We start from the raw sequence: 16348 nt of genomic DNA, 5'->3' as shown, positions 1-16348 counted from the left end.
TTCCTCTCTCTCTCTCTCCATCCTTGTCTCTCTCTCTCTCGACTCCTCACACCCACTCTCCTCCATTCCCCCTCTCCGTCTCCTCTCCTCCTCTCAATGAGCCCAGAGGGCTGACAGTCACTTGAGAAGCTCCCAGACAAATGAACCACCCTCATCTCCAACATCACCTCTCCCCTCATCCCTCTCTACTCTCCTCCTCCTCACCCTGCTCTCCCACTCTCTCTCCATCTGAGGCTGTGAAAACCTCTTGATCTCCCATCAGTGTGCAGACGTCCATATGCAATCATATGTAGAGGGCACAGTGTACCTGCTACTCCCTGAGTTATAACAGCTCACAGTGTGTGTGTGTGTGTGTGTGTGTGTGTGTGTGTGTGTGTGTGTGTGTGTGTGTGTGTGTGTGTGTGTGTGTGTGTGTGTGTGTGTGTGTGTGTGTGTGTGTGTGTGTGTGCGCGTGTGTGCCGGTGTATGAGTCACGTTATGTGTGTGCAGGTGTGTGTGTGTCAAGTGTGCATGCGAGCATGTGTGTCTGTAGTGTGTGTGGAAGTCTGTGTTCTCTCCCAGTGAGCAGCAGGCTGTAGACCTGGACTGTCCTTGGTCCTGTATGTGTGATGTCATGTCAGGTGTAGATACTGTGTAGCTTCACATCTACTACAGTTACACTGTATACCTCAACACCTTTAGCTCCATTTTGCTGTTCCAAGGAGGGCTAGGGTCCATTCTACTTCAATTCAGTCGATCGCAGGGTCAGGGTTGATTCCACTTGCATTCAGGATTTGAAATTCCAACTCAATGAAAACATTAAATGCTGTAGATGTCACTTTCAATTCTTGTATTGCTGTTGACTGAATTGAAAAATGAATTGACCTCAACCCTGGCTAAACCCTGTTTTTTAAAGTCACTTTGCACCTACAGAGTGAAGTAGTTTCAACACCACAACATTGTGTTGTTTGCCCTTAAACAAAACCTCAGCAGTCAGTCAGCCATTACCGTAGCTTCCTGGCAGTGATGCTGGCTGCGTCCCAAATGTCACCTTATCCCCTAAATGGTGCACTACTTCTGACCAGAGCTCTATGGGCCCTGGTCAAAAGTAGTGCAGTAGATAGGAATAGCGACCATTTGGGCCGATACCGCTGTCCTCGCAGCCCTACCCTAACAGAGGTTCCAGCCGGGCTCACGTGGCTTGTTTGGATTGCAAATTGATCTGTGTGCTCTCTCTCCTTCTCCAATGTGCTAATGATTAAATATGGCCCCTGTATAGCCCCTGAGCCTGACACATACAGTACAGTACAGGCCAGGGCTAGCCTCCCTCTCACCCCTGCACCGTTTGGGAAGTTTAATGACCTTCCCTGTCTAGTCTGTCACCGAACAAAATAGATTTCAGACGCAAAAGTAGAACTGTTTGGAACCATCAGATCCATATACAACCCTATATGTAGAGATAGCAGAGTGAAGCAACCATCCAAACATCCATTTGATATAAAGAAAGGTAAATCCCCTCTAAAGTGTGTAATCTAATCCTCCAGAGCAAGCAGCGAGCTCTCCAATCCGTCACCTCTATACGGCACACCATTCACCCTTGAAGATCAAGCCTATAGCTTTACACACTAAGCTGTGGCTCTGGGAGACCAGAGTCAGACTACCCATCTACATCAAGTTCATTTGTTTCATTTTCCGAGAGCCAGTGTACTTATTGTGCTGTTTCATAACTAATATACGCTCCGTTCTTAGCGAATGGCTCATTCAGTCTGTCTGCGTCCCAAATGGCCGGCCCTGGTCCAAAGTAGTGCACTATGTAGGGAATAGGGTGCCATCTGGGACGGAACCTGGGTCTGTGGGCTGGGCTAACCTGCCTGCTGAATTATGTGCTCTCATGAGCTTGTCTGATTTGAATGGTTTCTGATTAAGAAGCCAATATGAATTAACTCAAAGGGAAAAGGAAATGAGAGAACATGAATACATTGATAACAATAACTAATAATAACTAATTAGCTGTTGGAGGATATATCTCCACTCTATGAGAATTGATTTTAATCGGTCTTACTGAGTACTTCTCATTTTAATGCAGAGTATTGTTTGTTTTACAATTTCCTTTCTCTCTGTCTGTCTGTCTCTCTCTCTCTCTCTCTCACTCGTTGTCTATTCAGCTAAAAAGTCTTCAAACAGATTTTATGGTGTGACTGTCACATTTCATAGCGCCGGTATAGTGGTGGGGTCAGGTGAGATGTGCGATCTAACCAGCGCAACATGAACTTAACCACACACACACAGCGGTGCTTCAGTAAAAAGGGTCCCCACTTCAAAGGGAAACCTGCCTCTCTCCCCCAGAACATGAAAGGGCCTATTCCCTCCCTCAGACTGGAGCCTAATTGCAGTCAGCTGCTGATGGTGTGTTGGCTGTGTTTTGCTGAGAGAGATGGGTGTGTGTTTGTGGATGATGGGTGGATCCATCCAGGCTTAGGATGAGTCCAGAATGGCACTAGATGTCCAATATACAGTAGTGCACTACTTTTGGGCTTTGGTCATAGGGCCCTGATCAAATGTAGTTCACTATAAAGGGAATAGGGTGCCATTAAGGATGCACACCTAGTATGCACACCTAGTATGCACACCCAATACAGAAACGCCCAGCCAGCACAAAAAGCCATTACACCACAGAAGGATTCCACAGGGCCAAAGTGTACTGTGTGAAAGCGTACCTCACACCCACATGTACCCAGTTCATTTTATGTCCCAAATGGCACCCTTTTAGGATGCAACCACTGAGTCATCCCTCGTCACAGGAAGTGAGGAGATCCCCTATGGCCGTGTGTGTGTGTGTGTGTGTGTGTGTGTGTGTGTGTGTGTGTGTGTGTGTGTGTGTGTGTGTGTGTGTGTGTCTGTAATAATGCTGATCTCTTTTATAGGGAAACAGCAGGGGAGAGGTGCTTGCTCACACAGGAAATGTGCAGTACAATAGGCCTGGCTTTATGGCATTATTATGGTATTACACAGCTCCCTGCCAGCCCCAGCTGATAACAACAACAAGCTAGGGGGGTTGATAGAAGGATGACTCAATAGTGTCTGCCCTACCCTACCCTGCCCATCCCTGGCTGGGCCCACATGGTAAAGCCTGGCATTGCTCAACAACTCCATATAAATGCAACAGCCCAACAAGCTGAGAAGGAATCAATTGTAAGGTTCTTTAATCAGATCAGAAGTGGCCAATATAACTCCTGTCTGTTTGGGGCTGGGCCATAAAGTGCATCAGTGATAGATAATAATAATGCATAGCATGTTTATAGTGCTTTCTTTAAACCCAGAGATGCTGACCAGTCAGTAATTTGACTGGAATCAGTCTGTGGGAATAGAGGTGGTGGTATTACTGTAGTTCTGTCTGTGTAGGTTAAGTTGAGTAATGCAGACCTTAATTCACCCCCCACAGACACTGTGACATGTGAATTACAGGGCACTGATGATGACTCAGTGACAGCTGGGTTGTTGCGGTAATATTCCACAGAGGAGCGCTGAGCTCCGCCCTCAACTTCTGACCACTTATCAGCAGTGCAGTAATGAGAGAGCTCTTTTTCAAAGAGGCATTATCATGTTTTAAAATGAGATGGAACTTGTCTGACTGGTTTCGTGGTAAACTAGCCTCCTGCCTGGTCCTCAGACAGCTACTCAGTGGAGTGGGGAGTGGAGTGGAGTGTGGAGTTTGAGTGTGGAACTGTTGATTGAGCCATAAGAGTGCAGTTTCACAGTGAAGAGAAGAGTAGTAGAGGAAGTACGCTAAGTGGTTACAACAGGGGGGAAAAGCAGTGCGCATGTGTGTGTGTGTGTGTGTGTGTGTGTGTGTGTGTGTGTGTGTGTGTGTGTGTGTGTGTGTGTGTGTGTGTGTGTGTGTGTGTGTGTGTGTGTGTGTGTGTGTGTGTGTGAATGCATCGTTGCATGTCTAACCCCTTCACACACAGCTGTGGAAATATAAAAACGTATCAAAACAGAACCAAAACACAGCACAATATGGCTCCAGCACTTAAGCAATCCAGGTGTTTCCACTCTCTCTCTCCCCGCCGCCGTCCCTATTGCTAGGGGATTCCACGGGCTTCCCGCCCCACCTCCCCCTGCCTCTCCCTGGGCTCCTTAGCACAGCAAGCCAGCCTCCTGTGATCATAATCCTGCAGCTTTCCCCGGAGCGATCCCCCGTCAGAGATCAGGGGGCTGGTTGGGAATGGGATGTGATGTTATGGGGGCCCCCTCTTCCCCTCTTCCTCCCCTCTTCCTTCCCCTCTTCCCTCTCCAGTGCTTAGCCTCTCTGCTGTGAGAAACCAGCTGCACTCCACTGTGGATTACATAACTGTAAGTGTAGTTCTGGCAGACATAGCCCAGAGGAAAGGAGAGGAGAGGAAGGGAGAGGAGGGGACGGGAGGAGGGAAGGAGAGCTCAACACATCACAGACTGGACCGGACAGGCAGGCAGGCAGGGACGGCAATAAAAGCTGAAATTTAAAGCAGGCTGCTCACATAGTTCACTGTTCACAGGGATGCTGGGAGGTAGTAGTGGGGGGAAGGATTCTGGGGGGCTGGGGGTGGTGAGTGGGGTTCAAATAGGCCTCCGATACACATACGTAGTCCAAATCCATCTGAATCCATTTTGAATGGTATTGTGCTTTCTCTACTCCATTACCCTCCCTCTCTCACTCTCCCCTCTACCACTGCCACTGTTCTGAGAGTTACTGGGCTGTGAAATGTGAAAAACTGCTGCGGCGAATATGCATGCATAGCAATTCATTATCTTGTCAAACTTGGCTTCCCCAGGCGGCCGGGCCGGGCTCAAATCCCTGTGTTAGGGAAGAGAGAGTCAGGCATGCTGCACCGGCTGTGGCTCTGGCTGTGCTGTGGATGGCTGGCTGGCTGCCTGCAGCCTTTACTCTGGAGGACAGAATTGGGGGAGAATAAGGGGGAGGAGGACCAGTTCACAAAGCTGCTGGGATCTGGTCTGTAGGTCAACCAGCTGCCTGGGAGAGAGAGGGCAGAGAGGAGGGAGAGGGATGGAGGGAGAGGGCAGAGAGGAGGGAGAGGAGGGAGAGGGATGGAGGGAGAGGGCAGAGAGGAGGGAGAGGAATGAAGAGAGAGGGCAGAGAGGAGGGAGAGGAATGGAGGGAGAGGGCAGAGAGGAGGGAGAGGAATGGAGAGAGAGGGCAAAGAGGAGTGAGAGGGCAGAGAGGAGGGAGAGGAATGAAGAGAGAGGGCAGAGAGGAGGGAGAGGGATAGAGGGAGAGGGCAGAGAGGAGGGAGAGGAATTGAGAGAGAGGGCAAAGAGGAGGGAGAGGGATGGAGGGAGAGGGCAGAGAGGAGGGAGAGGGATGGAGGGAGAGGGCAGAAAGGAGGGAGAGGGATGAGGGAGAGGGCAGAGAGGAGGGAGAGGAATGGAGAGAGAGGGCAGAGAGGAGGGAGAGGAATGGAGAAAGAAGGCAGAGAGGAGGGAGAGGGCAGAGAGGAGGGAGAGGAATGGAGAGAGAAGGCAGAGAGGAGGGAGAGGGCAGAGAGGAGGGAGAGGAATGGAGAGAGAAGGCAGAGAGGAGGGAGAGGGATAGAGGGAGAGGAGGGAGATGGATGGAGAGAGAGGGCAGAGGAGGGAGAGGAATGGAGAGAGAGGAGAGAGAGGGCAGAGAGGAGGGAGAGGAATGGAGAGGGAGGGCAAAGAGGAGGGAGAGGGAGGAGAGAGGAGGGAGAGGGATGGAGAGAGAGGGCAGAGAGGAGGGAGAGGAATGGAGAGAGAGGGCAGAGAGGAATGGAGAGAGAGGGCAGAGAGGAGAGAGAGGAATGAAGAGAGAGGGCAGAGGAGGGAGAGGGATGGAGAGAGAGGGCAGAGAGGAGGGAGAGGGATGGAGAGAGAGGAGAGAGAGGGCAGAGAGGAGGGAGAGGGATGGAGAGAGAGGGCAGAGGAGGGAGAGGAATGGAGAGAGAGGAGAGAGAGGGCAGAGAGGAGGGAGAGGAATAGAGAGAGAGGGCAAAGAGGAGGGAGAGGGATGGAGAGAGGGCAGAGAGGAGGGAGAGGGATGAAGAGAGAGGGCAGAGGAGGGAGAGGAATGGAGAGAGAGGGCAGACGAGGGAGAGGAATGGAGAGAGAAGAGAGAGAGGGCAGAGAGGAGGGAGAGGAATGGAGAGAGAGGGCAAAGAGGAGGGAGAGGGATAGAGGGAGAGGGCAGATGGGAGGGAGAGGGAGGGAGAGAGGACAGAGAGGAGGGAGAGGGATAGAGAGAGAGAGAGAGAGAGAGAGAGAGAGAGAGAGAGAGAGAGGAGGGGGAGAGGGAGGGAGATGGCAGCGAGGAGGGAGAGCGATAGAGAGAGAGGGCAGAGAGGGGGGGGAAGGGATGGAGAGAGAGGGCAGGGGGGGCAAAAGGCAGGCAGAATGGAGGGAGGGCAGAGGTAGGATAGGGATGGAGGCAGAACACTAATGTACTTGTCCTCTTGCTCAGTTGTGCACCAGGGCCTCCCACTCCTCTTTCTATTCTGGTTAGAGCCAGTATGCACTGTTCTGTGAAGGGAGTAGTACACAGCGTTGTACAAGATCTTCAGTTTCTTGGCAATTTCTTGCATGGAATAGCCTTCATTTCTCAGAACAGGAATAGACAGGAGTTTCAGGAGAATAGTTATTTGTTTCTGGCCATTTTGAGCCTGTAATTGAACCCACAAATGCTGATGCTCCAGATACTCAACAAGTCTAAAGAAGACCAGTTTTATTGCTTCTTTAATCAGGACAACAGTTTTCAGCTCTTTTAAAATGATAAACTTGGATTAGCTAACACAACATGCCATTGGAACACAGGAGTGATAGTTGCTGATAATGGGCCTCTGTACGCCTATGTAGATATTCCATAAAATGTTTCCAGCTACAATAGTCATTTACAACATTAACAATGTCTACACTGTATTTCTGATCAATTTGATGTTATTTTAATGGAAAAAATGTGCTTTTCTTTCCAGAAACAAAGACATTTCTAAGTTACCCCAAACTTTTGAACAGTAGTGTATATTTTTTATTTAACTAGGCAAGTCCATTAAGAACAAATTCTCATTTACAATGACAGCCTACACCGGCCAAACCTGGACAACGCTGGGCCAATTGTGCTCCACCGTGTGCGACTCCCAACCACGGCCGGTTGTGAAACAGCCTGGATTTGAACCAGGGTGTCTGTAGTGACGCCTCAACCACTGAGATGCAGTGCCTTAGACCGCTGCGCCACTCAGGACTCCCCTTGTACTAGGGAATTGGGGGCTTACAATACCAAGACCGGCTTGTCACACTTTCACGTCATTATAAAGAGTTATTTATGATTATTTGGGGTACATTTACTAATCTTTTCCCTCAATTTCTCAGGCCAAACCTGTATTTCTGCCACTGCTCAAAGGGTTTTACTCACAGTGCAGGACTAGCTACACATGTAGGATCTTGATTTGACCAGTTTCTCACAGCAGGAAAATAGTCCTGCAGCAACAGGAAATGTGAATTATTGTGTGTATTATAATTAATGGACATTTTTGTAGGCCTTGATACATTTTTAGTTAGGGCAAATCAAGTCTAAAATGTTGAAGTGGAAATTGAAGACTTTAGAAGTCTTTTTAAACGTAGAATACACTAGCTACAAGTTTGCGTTCCTGCTGTGAAGGACATTTCCTACAACAACAGGGTGATCAAAGTAAGATTCTATATCTGTATTTGCATTTCAATCGAACACATACGGCCTGTGATCTAAAAATACGTCCCAGTGAAAACAAATAAATTAAAGAGCATGCTTCAAACTCCTGAAGGTACTGAAATAGAAGCTCTGAAAACAAATCAATTAGAGAGCATGCTTCAAACTCCTGAAGGTAATGAAATAGAAACTCTGAAAACAAATCAATTAGACAGCATGCTTCAAACTCCTGAAGGTACTGAAATAGAAGCTCTGAAAACAAATCAATTAGACAGCATGCTTCAAACTCCTGAAGGTAATGAAATAGAAGCTCTGAAAACAAATCAATTAAAGAGCATGCTTCAAACTCCTGAAGGTACTGAAATAGAAGCTCTGAAAACAAATCAATTAGACAGCATGCTTCAAACTCCTGAAGGTACTGAAATAGAAGCTCTGAAAACAAATCAATTAGACAGCATGCTTCAAACTCCTGAAGGTAATGAAATAGAAACTCTGAAAACAAATCAATTAGAGAGCATGCTTCAAACTCCTGAAGGTACTGAAATAGAAGCTCTGAAAACAAAAAGGAGGAGATAAAAAAGAACGCTGCAGCCCAAAATGTGAGAGACGGGACTGCAAGGCATGGTGGAGAGAGGGAGAGGGAGAGAGGCACAGGGTGACCCATTTTCACTGCAGCCCACAAATATATGGGTGCTGTCTGAGAAGGAGAGGACACTTACCGCCTGAGTGGCAAAGAAAAACAGACAGACACAGACACTGACAAACAACCAGACTTACAGCCAGCCAGACAAACAGACAGACACTCATACAGACTGAGAGCCAGACGGATAGACAGACACACAGCCAGCCATCCAGCCAGTCAGACAGACAGACAGGCAGACAAACACAAACAGACATCATGCCTCCCCCTCTCTCTAACTCTCTCTCTCTCTCTGTCTCCACACTGTCTCAGGTGAGGCTGGTTAATTGGACGAGGTGTCTCACCTGGTTTTAATGGTGTTGTTTACTTCTCCTCCTGTCTCAATCCCCAGGCAGACCCACCTGCTCTCCAACCTGCTCTCTGCCCTCCCCTTCCCATCACAACCTACTCTGCAGCCAAAGACAAAGATGTGTGCGTGTGTGTGTGTGTGGTTGGTTAGTGGAGGGAGACGGAGACAACAGGGACCCTCTTGGTGCACAAACATACGCTCTTTAAATTAACCCCCCTCACGGGTCACTGCTGAAATAATCCCTCCCTTTCTACAGAGGACGAACAGAAGAGCGATGATTACAGTGGGCCGCTCTCTCTCTCTGGTCTCCTCTTTCTATTTCTCCAGTCCCCTCTCCCCCCCTCTCTCTCCCCCTCTCCCTTTCTTTCCCGTCCCTTCTCTCTCTTCCCCCCCTCTTTCTCTCCAGTCCCCTCTCTTTCCAGCCACCCCTCTCTCTTTTACCTCTGTCTCCTGGTGACAGTGAGAGATAGTGTCTTTGTTCAAGCCAGGTGAGAGAGACAGCAGCCCAGCCAGCAGCAGTGTGTTGTCTCCACAGGGACTCAGAAGAGAGAGAGGAGAGAGGGAGCCCCATCTTCAGCCTCAGCCCTGGCCCCAGCCTAAGAGCACTGAAACTCAATTCACCCATATCATATCCATTAAGGCCTGATTCATGCTCTGCTCACCGGGGGCCTGCAACGGCCATCCATCTTGTCTCCGGTAGGAGCAAGGGAGGGAGGGAAGGGTGCCTGTCGTTTACCTTCTCCTGCCTGCCTGGCAGATCTAGGGCCACGCTAGACAGAGTAGACGTTATCCTATCCTATCAAGACATCCTACTGCACCAGTAAAAATATTAGGCAGTTTTAACGGCGTCGAGCAGAGTACGCCGGTCACACTAGAAAAAACTATTTTATCCACCTGTCCACCCAGGCAGGACAAGGATTTTATCAACTCTCACTCATTTGCTTTCCCCCCTCCTTTCCTCTCTCGCTCATACCATTAAATAGGACTTTTATGGTTTGTCCTTCCAAGTGATGTTTTTTCTCTCTGGCTCTGTTTCAAATGGCACAATATTCCCTACATAGTGCACTACTTATGGGTCTGGTCAAAAGTAATACATTTTATAGGGAATATAGTGCCATTTGGGAGCAGCCCTCTCTCTCTCTGGCTGCTGGCGGTGGCCTAGTCGCTCCATTTCCTCTGGACAACAATGAGTAAACACATCTAGCAGAAAAGCGGTCGACCGGGTCAGAGCCACCCAACCCCCCCCCCAACCATCTCTTTATTTACTTTTCCTCTCTCTCTATTCATCTTACTCTACAAACGTAGGATCTTAATTTGATCACTCTTTTGTTGCTGAGAATTTTCCTGCACAGCAAGAAATGCAAACTTGTAGTGTATTCAAAGTTCAAAAAAGGCTTCTAACATTTGTAGTTTCCACTTTAAAATGTCAGACTTGAAAGAAAAATGTATCAACCCCATACAAAAATAATATATGTAATAATTCACATTTCCTGTTGTTGCAGGATTATTTTCCTGCTGTAGCAAATTGGCACAAATGAAGATCCTACATATGTAATCCTCTCTCTATTTCTCTCTTTTCTATTCCTTTCTTTCTTCTCCTCTCACTCTACATTCTGAAAAATTACTCAGGTGGTTAGAAAATTATACTTATAACTGTAAAAATATAATTATTTTTACAGCTAAAAACATGTGTTGTCATCTTTACTTGAATATAATGAGTTTTTTTACTCAACTTCACTTGTTCAACCAAGCCACCCCCCAATGAATTCAACATAAGATAAATGCATAATCTAAACAACTATTTGTGTGTAAAAACAACTACAAGAAAAAATGGGTTTAACTTACACAATTTTCATATCTCCTTTCAACTTAAGAATTTTAAATTCTTCCAACAACTTGCCATGTGGCTCAGTTTCAGAGGATTGTGGGTAATTTTTTAATGTATTTTTTTACAATACTTTTACACAATGTTGTATGCATGTTTGAAGAATAAAAAGCACATTTCTATATTAGTATCAAACAGTTTGTTATGCTATGAGGTGTAATGGATCATGATGAACGGATATCAAAATCGTTGTTCAAATTGACGTTCAATGACGAGACCATCCATTCTCATTCTCACCATTAGTAAGATCACACGTGCCACTCTTGACAAATGCAAATACATCAAGCTACAATGCTTGCAGCTTTACCTCCAGTTAGTGCTAGTGTAGTGAGCACTGCACTCAACAATTCCTGCTTAAGTGGATAATAATGTCAAGAGATTAAATACATAAAGCCATGTTTAACACCAAAACACGATTAATGAAAGTAACTAATCAGAAGGATTAGGTACATCTAATGAACAATAACAGTTCATGTTTTAATGCTGAACTTAATATGTTAGTGTTTGTGAAACACTAAAAGTTAAGTATATTATAAGTCAAAATACATCATATTGGAAATATGTAGAACTAGCACAATATTTTTTACTGAGTATTCCTCTCTCTCTTTGGGCATGGTTCTGCAGTCTAATGGAAGAAAGACTTGGAGCAGGTCACTGCTAGGTTTGGAGAAGGCTACAGTAGGTGTCTGGCTACGTGTCTGGGCTCCCTGTACTGTTCCTGCAGACCCCTGGTGCTCACAAACCTATCAGGAGGCCGGCCTGGCAGCCATTACTAACAACATGGCACCATGCTGTCGGAGCCAGCTAGGCAAACACACATGACACACAGATGACAAACACACTTTACCATGGACATATACAGTTTACATACACTTAGGTTGGAGTCATTAAAACTCATTTTTCAACCACTCCACAAATGTCTTGTTAACAAACTAGAGTTTTGGCAGATCAGTTAGGACATCTACTTTGTGCATGACACAAGTAATTTTTCCAACAATTGTTTACAGACAATTCACTGTATCACAATTCCAGTGGGTCAGAAGTTTACATACACTAAGTTGACTTTGCCTTTAAAAAGCTTGGAAAATTCCAGAAAATGATGTCATGGCTTTAGAAGCTTCTGATAGGCAAATTGACATCATTTGAGTCAATTGGAGGTGTACCTGTGGATGTATTTCAAGGCCTACCTTCAAACTCAGTGCCTCTGCTTGACATCATGGGAAAATCAAAAGAAATCAGCCAAGACCTCAGAAAACGATTGTAGACCTCCACAAGTCTGGTTCATCCTTGGGAGAAATTTCCAAACGCCTGAAAGTACCACGTTCATCTGTACAAACAATAGTATGCAAGTATAAACACCATGGGACCACGCTGCTGTCATACCGCTCAGGAAGGAGACACGTTCTGTCTCCTAGAGATTAACATACTTTGGTGTGAAAAGTGCAAATCAATCCCAGAACAACAGCAAAGGACCTTGTGAAGATGCGGAGGAAACAGGTACAATAGTATCTATATCCACAGTAAAACGAGTCCTATATCGACATAACCTGAAAGGCCACTGCTTCAAAACCACCATTAAAAAAAGCCAGACTACGGTTTGCAACTGCACATGGGGACAAAGATCGTACTTTTTGGAGAAATGTCCTTTGGTCTGATGAAACAAAAATAGAACTGTTTGACCATAATGACCATTGTTATGTTTGGAGGAAAAAGGAGGAGGCTTGCAAGCCGGAGAACACCATCCCAACCGTGAAGCACAGGGGTGGCAGCATCATGTTGTGGTGGTGCTTTGCTACAGGAGGGACTGGTGCACTTCACAAAATAGATGGCATTATGAGGGAGGAAAATTATGTGGATATACTGAGGCAACATCTCAAGACATCAGTCAGGAAGTTAAAGCTTGGTCGCAAATGGGTCTTCAAAATGGACAATGACCCCAAGCATACTTCCAAAGTTGTGGCAAAATGGTTTAAGGACAACAAAGTCAAGGTATTGGAGTGGCCATCACGAAGCCCTGACCTCAATCCTATAGAAAATTTGTGGGCAGAACTGAAAAAACGTGTGCGAGCAAGGAGGCCTACAAACTTGACTCAATTACACCAGTTCTGTCAGGAGGAGTGGGCCAAAATTCACCCAACTTATTGTGGGAAGCTAGTGGAAGGCTACCCAAAACGTTTGACCCAAGTCAAACAATTTAAAGGCAATGCTTCCAAATACTAATTGAGTGTATGTAAACTTCTGACCCACTGGGAATGTGATGAAAGAAATAAAAACTGAAATAAATAATTCTCTCTACTATTATTCTGACATTTCACATTCTTAAAATAAATTGGTGATCCTAACTGACCTGAGACAGGGAATTTTTACTAGGATTAATTGTCAGGAATTGTGAAAAATTGAGTTTAAATGTATTTGGCTAAGGTGTATGTAAACTTCCGACTTCAACTGTATGATGTGCAACAGCATTGTGACAAAAAGGCAATGGTCCCTGTGTTTGTCAAGGCTGTTAATTGACACAAAAAGTGAGTAGGTTATGTAAGACAACAAAGAGGGGGAATGATTGAGAGACAGCCAGGAAAGATAGATGGAGCAGACCCCTCTGTCTGTCTGACAGCAAGCAGCCAATTACTGCTGAAAGTGGCGGGATGGGCCCTGCCAGACCACAGCTTTCCATTAGCACATGCCAGCCAACCGTGTGTGTGTGTTTTGTGTGTGTGTGTGCAAGAGAGAGAGGGAGAGAGGCTGTGTGAGGGGGGCTCAGGGGTTATGCTGGATCCTTTTCACGCTCACACACCAGCGATTAATAACCAGCCGATCTATTCCTGCAGTTGAGCACATGGAATGGCAATGAGTTGGGGGAGACAACCAGTCAGCCCGAGCCCAGCCGGTAAGTGCAGCCGTGCGCACAGCAGCGTGGACCTCTAGTGCAGACTCATAAGCGCTCATCTCACCACGCGCACCGAATAAGTAACACTGGCTGAGCACTCAAAAGCACACCAGTTTCCATCTTTAAAAAAATATTATTCTATGAAATGACACACCTATTACTATATCACAACCACCCCTTTCCTATAAACTGGTAGCATCATTCGACAAAATGGAATAGTCAAGTCGTGAATCAGTGTCAGTAGTATTTGGTGATAGCGTTGGCACGGGTGACTGCTTGGCCATGTGCATGCCCTGTGTGCTCACTGTGCCAGTGACTTCGTTCTAATAAACGAGTGGTTAGCCTATGTTGAGCGCGACATGTCACAACGCCACAGAGACAAATACAGGTGGATCTTCTTTTACGTCTATCCAGCAACATCACAGGCTTCACTCGGCACATTGGTGTGATTGGATGTGTAGTTTTGTTCCAACCCAAAAGCCCCGTGCTTTTTGTATAGGCTACTATTACACGCGCACACGCACGCGCGCGCACACACACACACACACACACACACACACAAACACAATTCCCCCCATGCAGTCTAGCTGCTAATCTTCCTTACGCACATATTCTCGCGGCTCAGTGGTGATAATATATTATGGATCACTATAGGGAGTCGGTTCTCGTACCAACCCGCTGAAAACACCAAGTAATCTAACAGATGCGGATGCATTATTTAAGAACAAGTCTCTTGTTATTAGTCAAGTGTTCATCTTCGATGCCCAAATTGCCCTGCGCTTTCCCAAATCGCATCTGACAGACGTGTAATTAGTGTATGTGTGCCACGAGCTCTCTCTCTCTCTCTCAGGTTGGTTTCCATTATTTATGAATAAAACAAATAGAACGGCTGACAGACGGCCGTATCGATCCGCGCTCTGCATTCTCTAATCAATAGCCTACACTAAAAACGACGGCAATTAGAAAACATCACAATGTTATTAAAACAGTGTCTTGTGCTTAAAACCAAATTATAGCACTATTTACTATGTAAATAACAAGAAGAATGCAGACTTGTCTGCAACAAGCCATTGCTTGTCATTCATTGCAGAATAACACTATCACAATCGGCAAGCGAGATGCAATCAAGAGCCGTCAGAATAACAGAGCACAGCCAGACAAAGTAGATAGTATATTAGGGGCTTGGAAAATAGCGTACTTTAGTGGAATGATGGACACAGAGGCGTCCATAGCAGTCTTATCCACACTATATTGCATGCGGATGTGATCAAGTTGAAATTGTTTTCGTGACAGGCAGCATGCGCTGGTATGGCATGTAAGCGCCGCGCGCGACTCGACAGCTCTCTATCTCCGGAGCGTAACCACAGCGTATAAGTGATGATTTACAAATACTAAGCTACTACAGTAAAAGTAAAGACAGTTATACAGTGAAGAAAAAGCAGTAAGTCACCTGCTGCCAGTTCTCCTCCAGCGAAGGCATCGCAGAGAAATAGCCAGTGTCATGCACGAGTTGGAGTTCCTGAAAAATACTGTAATTCGCCAACACGTCCATGTTGATGCGCGATTTGAAAACAATTTACTTTGATCCACTGGAGAAAAAAAACCCTACTTGTGTATGGTAGGTCTAAGGGGTTAACAAAAAAATGTTATTCAGATACTCCGCGTGCGTCTGTCCGTGCACCAGAAAGTATAGCTCTATATGCCACTGGAACCAAATAATACGTACAATAACCACTATAAAGAAATATGAAAATAATAGTTGAATACTGTGTCACTGAATTGCAATCCTTTTTCTCTGGTGCTAACTATCAGGTCTTCAGTCCAGGAGTGGGATGCCAACTCGGTGACTTGAAACGTCCATCTATTTCCGCATTACCAGATTGCAATCTTCGCTCTATAAATTCCAGGTTGCTTTTTCCCCTGGCTGCCGTGGCTTCAGCAGGCGACTAGCTCGGGCTAGCTGTCTAGTGAGCGGATCGAGCCAAGGGACTCGAAGGGGGGAGTGGTTTGTTGTCAATCAATTCCGTGCGTGACCATGTAAGGTAAATAGGGTTGACGGACCTCACTGGCGTCCAATTAAGGCGGCGCTAAAATAGGTAAAAAGGAGGAGTTAGAACGAATGGCGAGCCGGTATTGGCTCTGTGTAGCTGTCAGTCTGGCCAAACATGGCAGTGAAAGGTGAGCTATTTTTAGATGTCTATATAAATGCAGCAGCATTTTTCCTTCACTCAGTTGAAGTCCGTGGCCGAAGAGGAAGCACATGCGAACCTTTCAGACGTCAAAATACCTCATTTTAAACACATTTAAATATTCCTAAAGCATGTTTTCAGTGTAGCCTAATGAATTACATTTTTTTTTCTTCGAAATATTCATCTTAAAAGACGGTTTTAGTGGAAGATACGTTCGGACATAAGACCAACAGGGACTTTGAGGTTGTGATGTAACAGCTTTCCCAACACGACGCCGCTCCTAGGCGACTTCTCTTGTTGTTTGAGGTTGCAGGCTTTTACTGGAAACCCGCTGTGTAATACTGAACTCAGCGTGTGGACTATTTGTCTGTAGCTTGAAGGAGAAACTAATACAAGTCCAATAGCCTACACGTTTTTCTGCCCCTTAAAATACACACTAAACCTTATCAAAACTAATCGTAAACGTTTTTATTATTATACAGTACTTCTTGGTCATGTGGATTGTGAATACTTTCACTATGAATATCAAAAGTGTTAACTGTTGATTGGGGCTGTAAATGTATAATTTGGCCATATTAAGGCATGCATCAACTCTAGCCTAATAAAGATTACAAATAAAAACATTACATTCATGTGCAATTATATAACCCTTACAATATAATGATAACAGCATGTATCACATTTACTGTCTGGTAGAACATAACTATTGAATCAGACATTATTTTA

At 45.7% G+C, this 16348-nt stretch overlaps 1 protein-coding gene across 1 annotated transcript in view; it reads right to left on the bottom strand.

Annotated features, from left to right (window-relative positions):
• The window catches only part of LOC106586293 (Krueppel-like factor 7), a 70397-nt gene extending 54987 nt beyond the window's left edge, over positions 1–15410 (bottom strand). The window contains exon 1 of the mRNA XM_014173427.2: positions 14884–15410. Coding sequence (XP_014028902.2) covers positions 14884–14985 — 102 coding nt within the window. The 5' untranslated portion in view covers positions 14986–15410. The remainder of the gene's footprint in view (positions 1–14883) is intronic.
• Between the last annotated feature and the right edge of the window lie 938 nt (positions 15411–16348).

The sequence above is a fragment of the Salmo salar genome, chromosome ssa25 (genome assembly GCF_905237065.1).
Source record: "Salmo salar chromosome ssa25, Ssal_v3.1, whole genome shotgun sequence".
Taxonomy (NCBI): Eukaryota; Metazoa; Chordata; class Actinopteri; order Salmoniformes; family Salmonidae; genus Salmo; species Salmo salar.
Note: the sequence above shows the minus strand (reverse complement) of the source record. Positions and strands in the feature narration are given on the sequence as shown.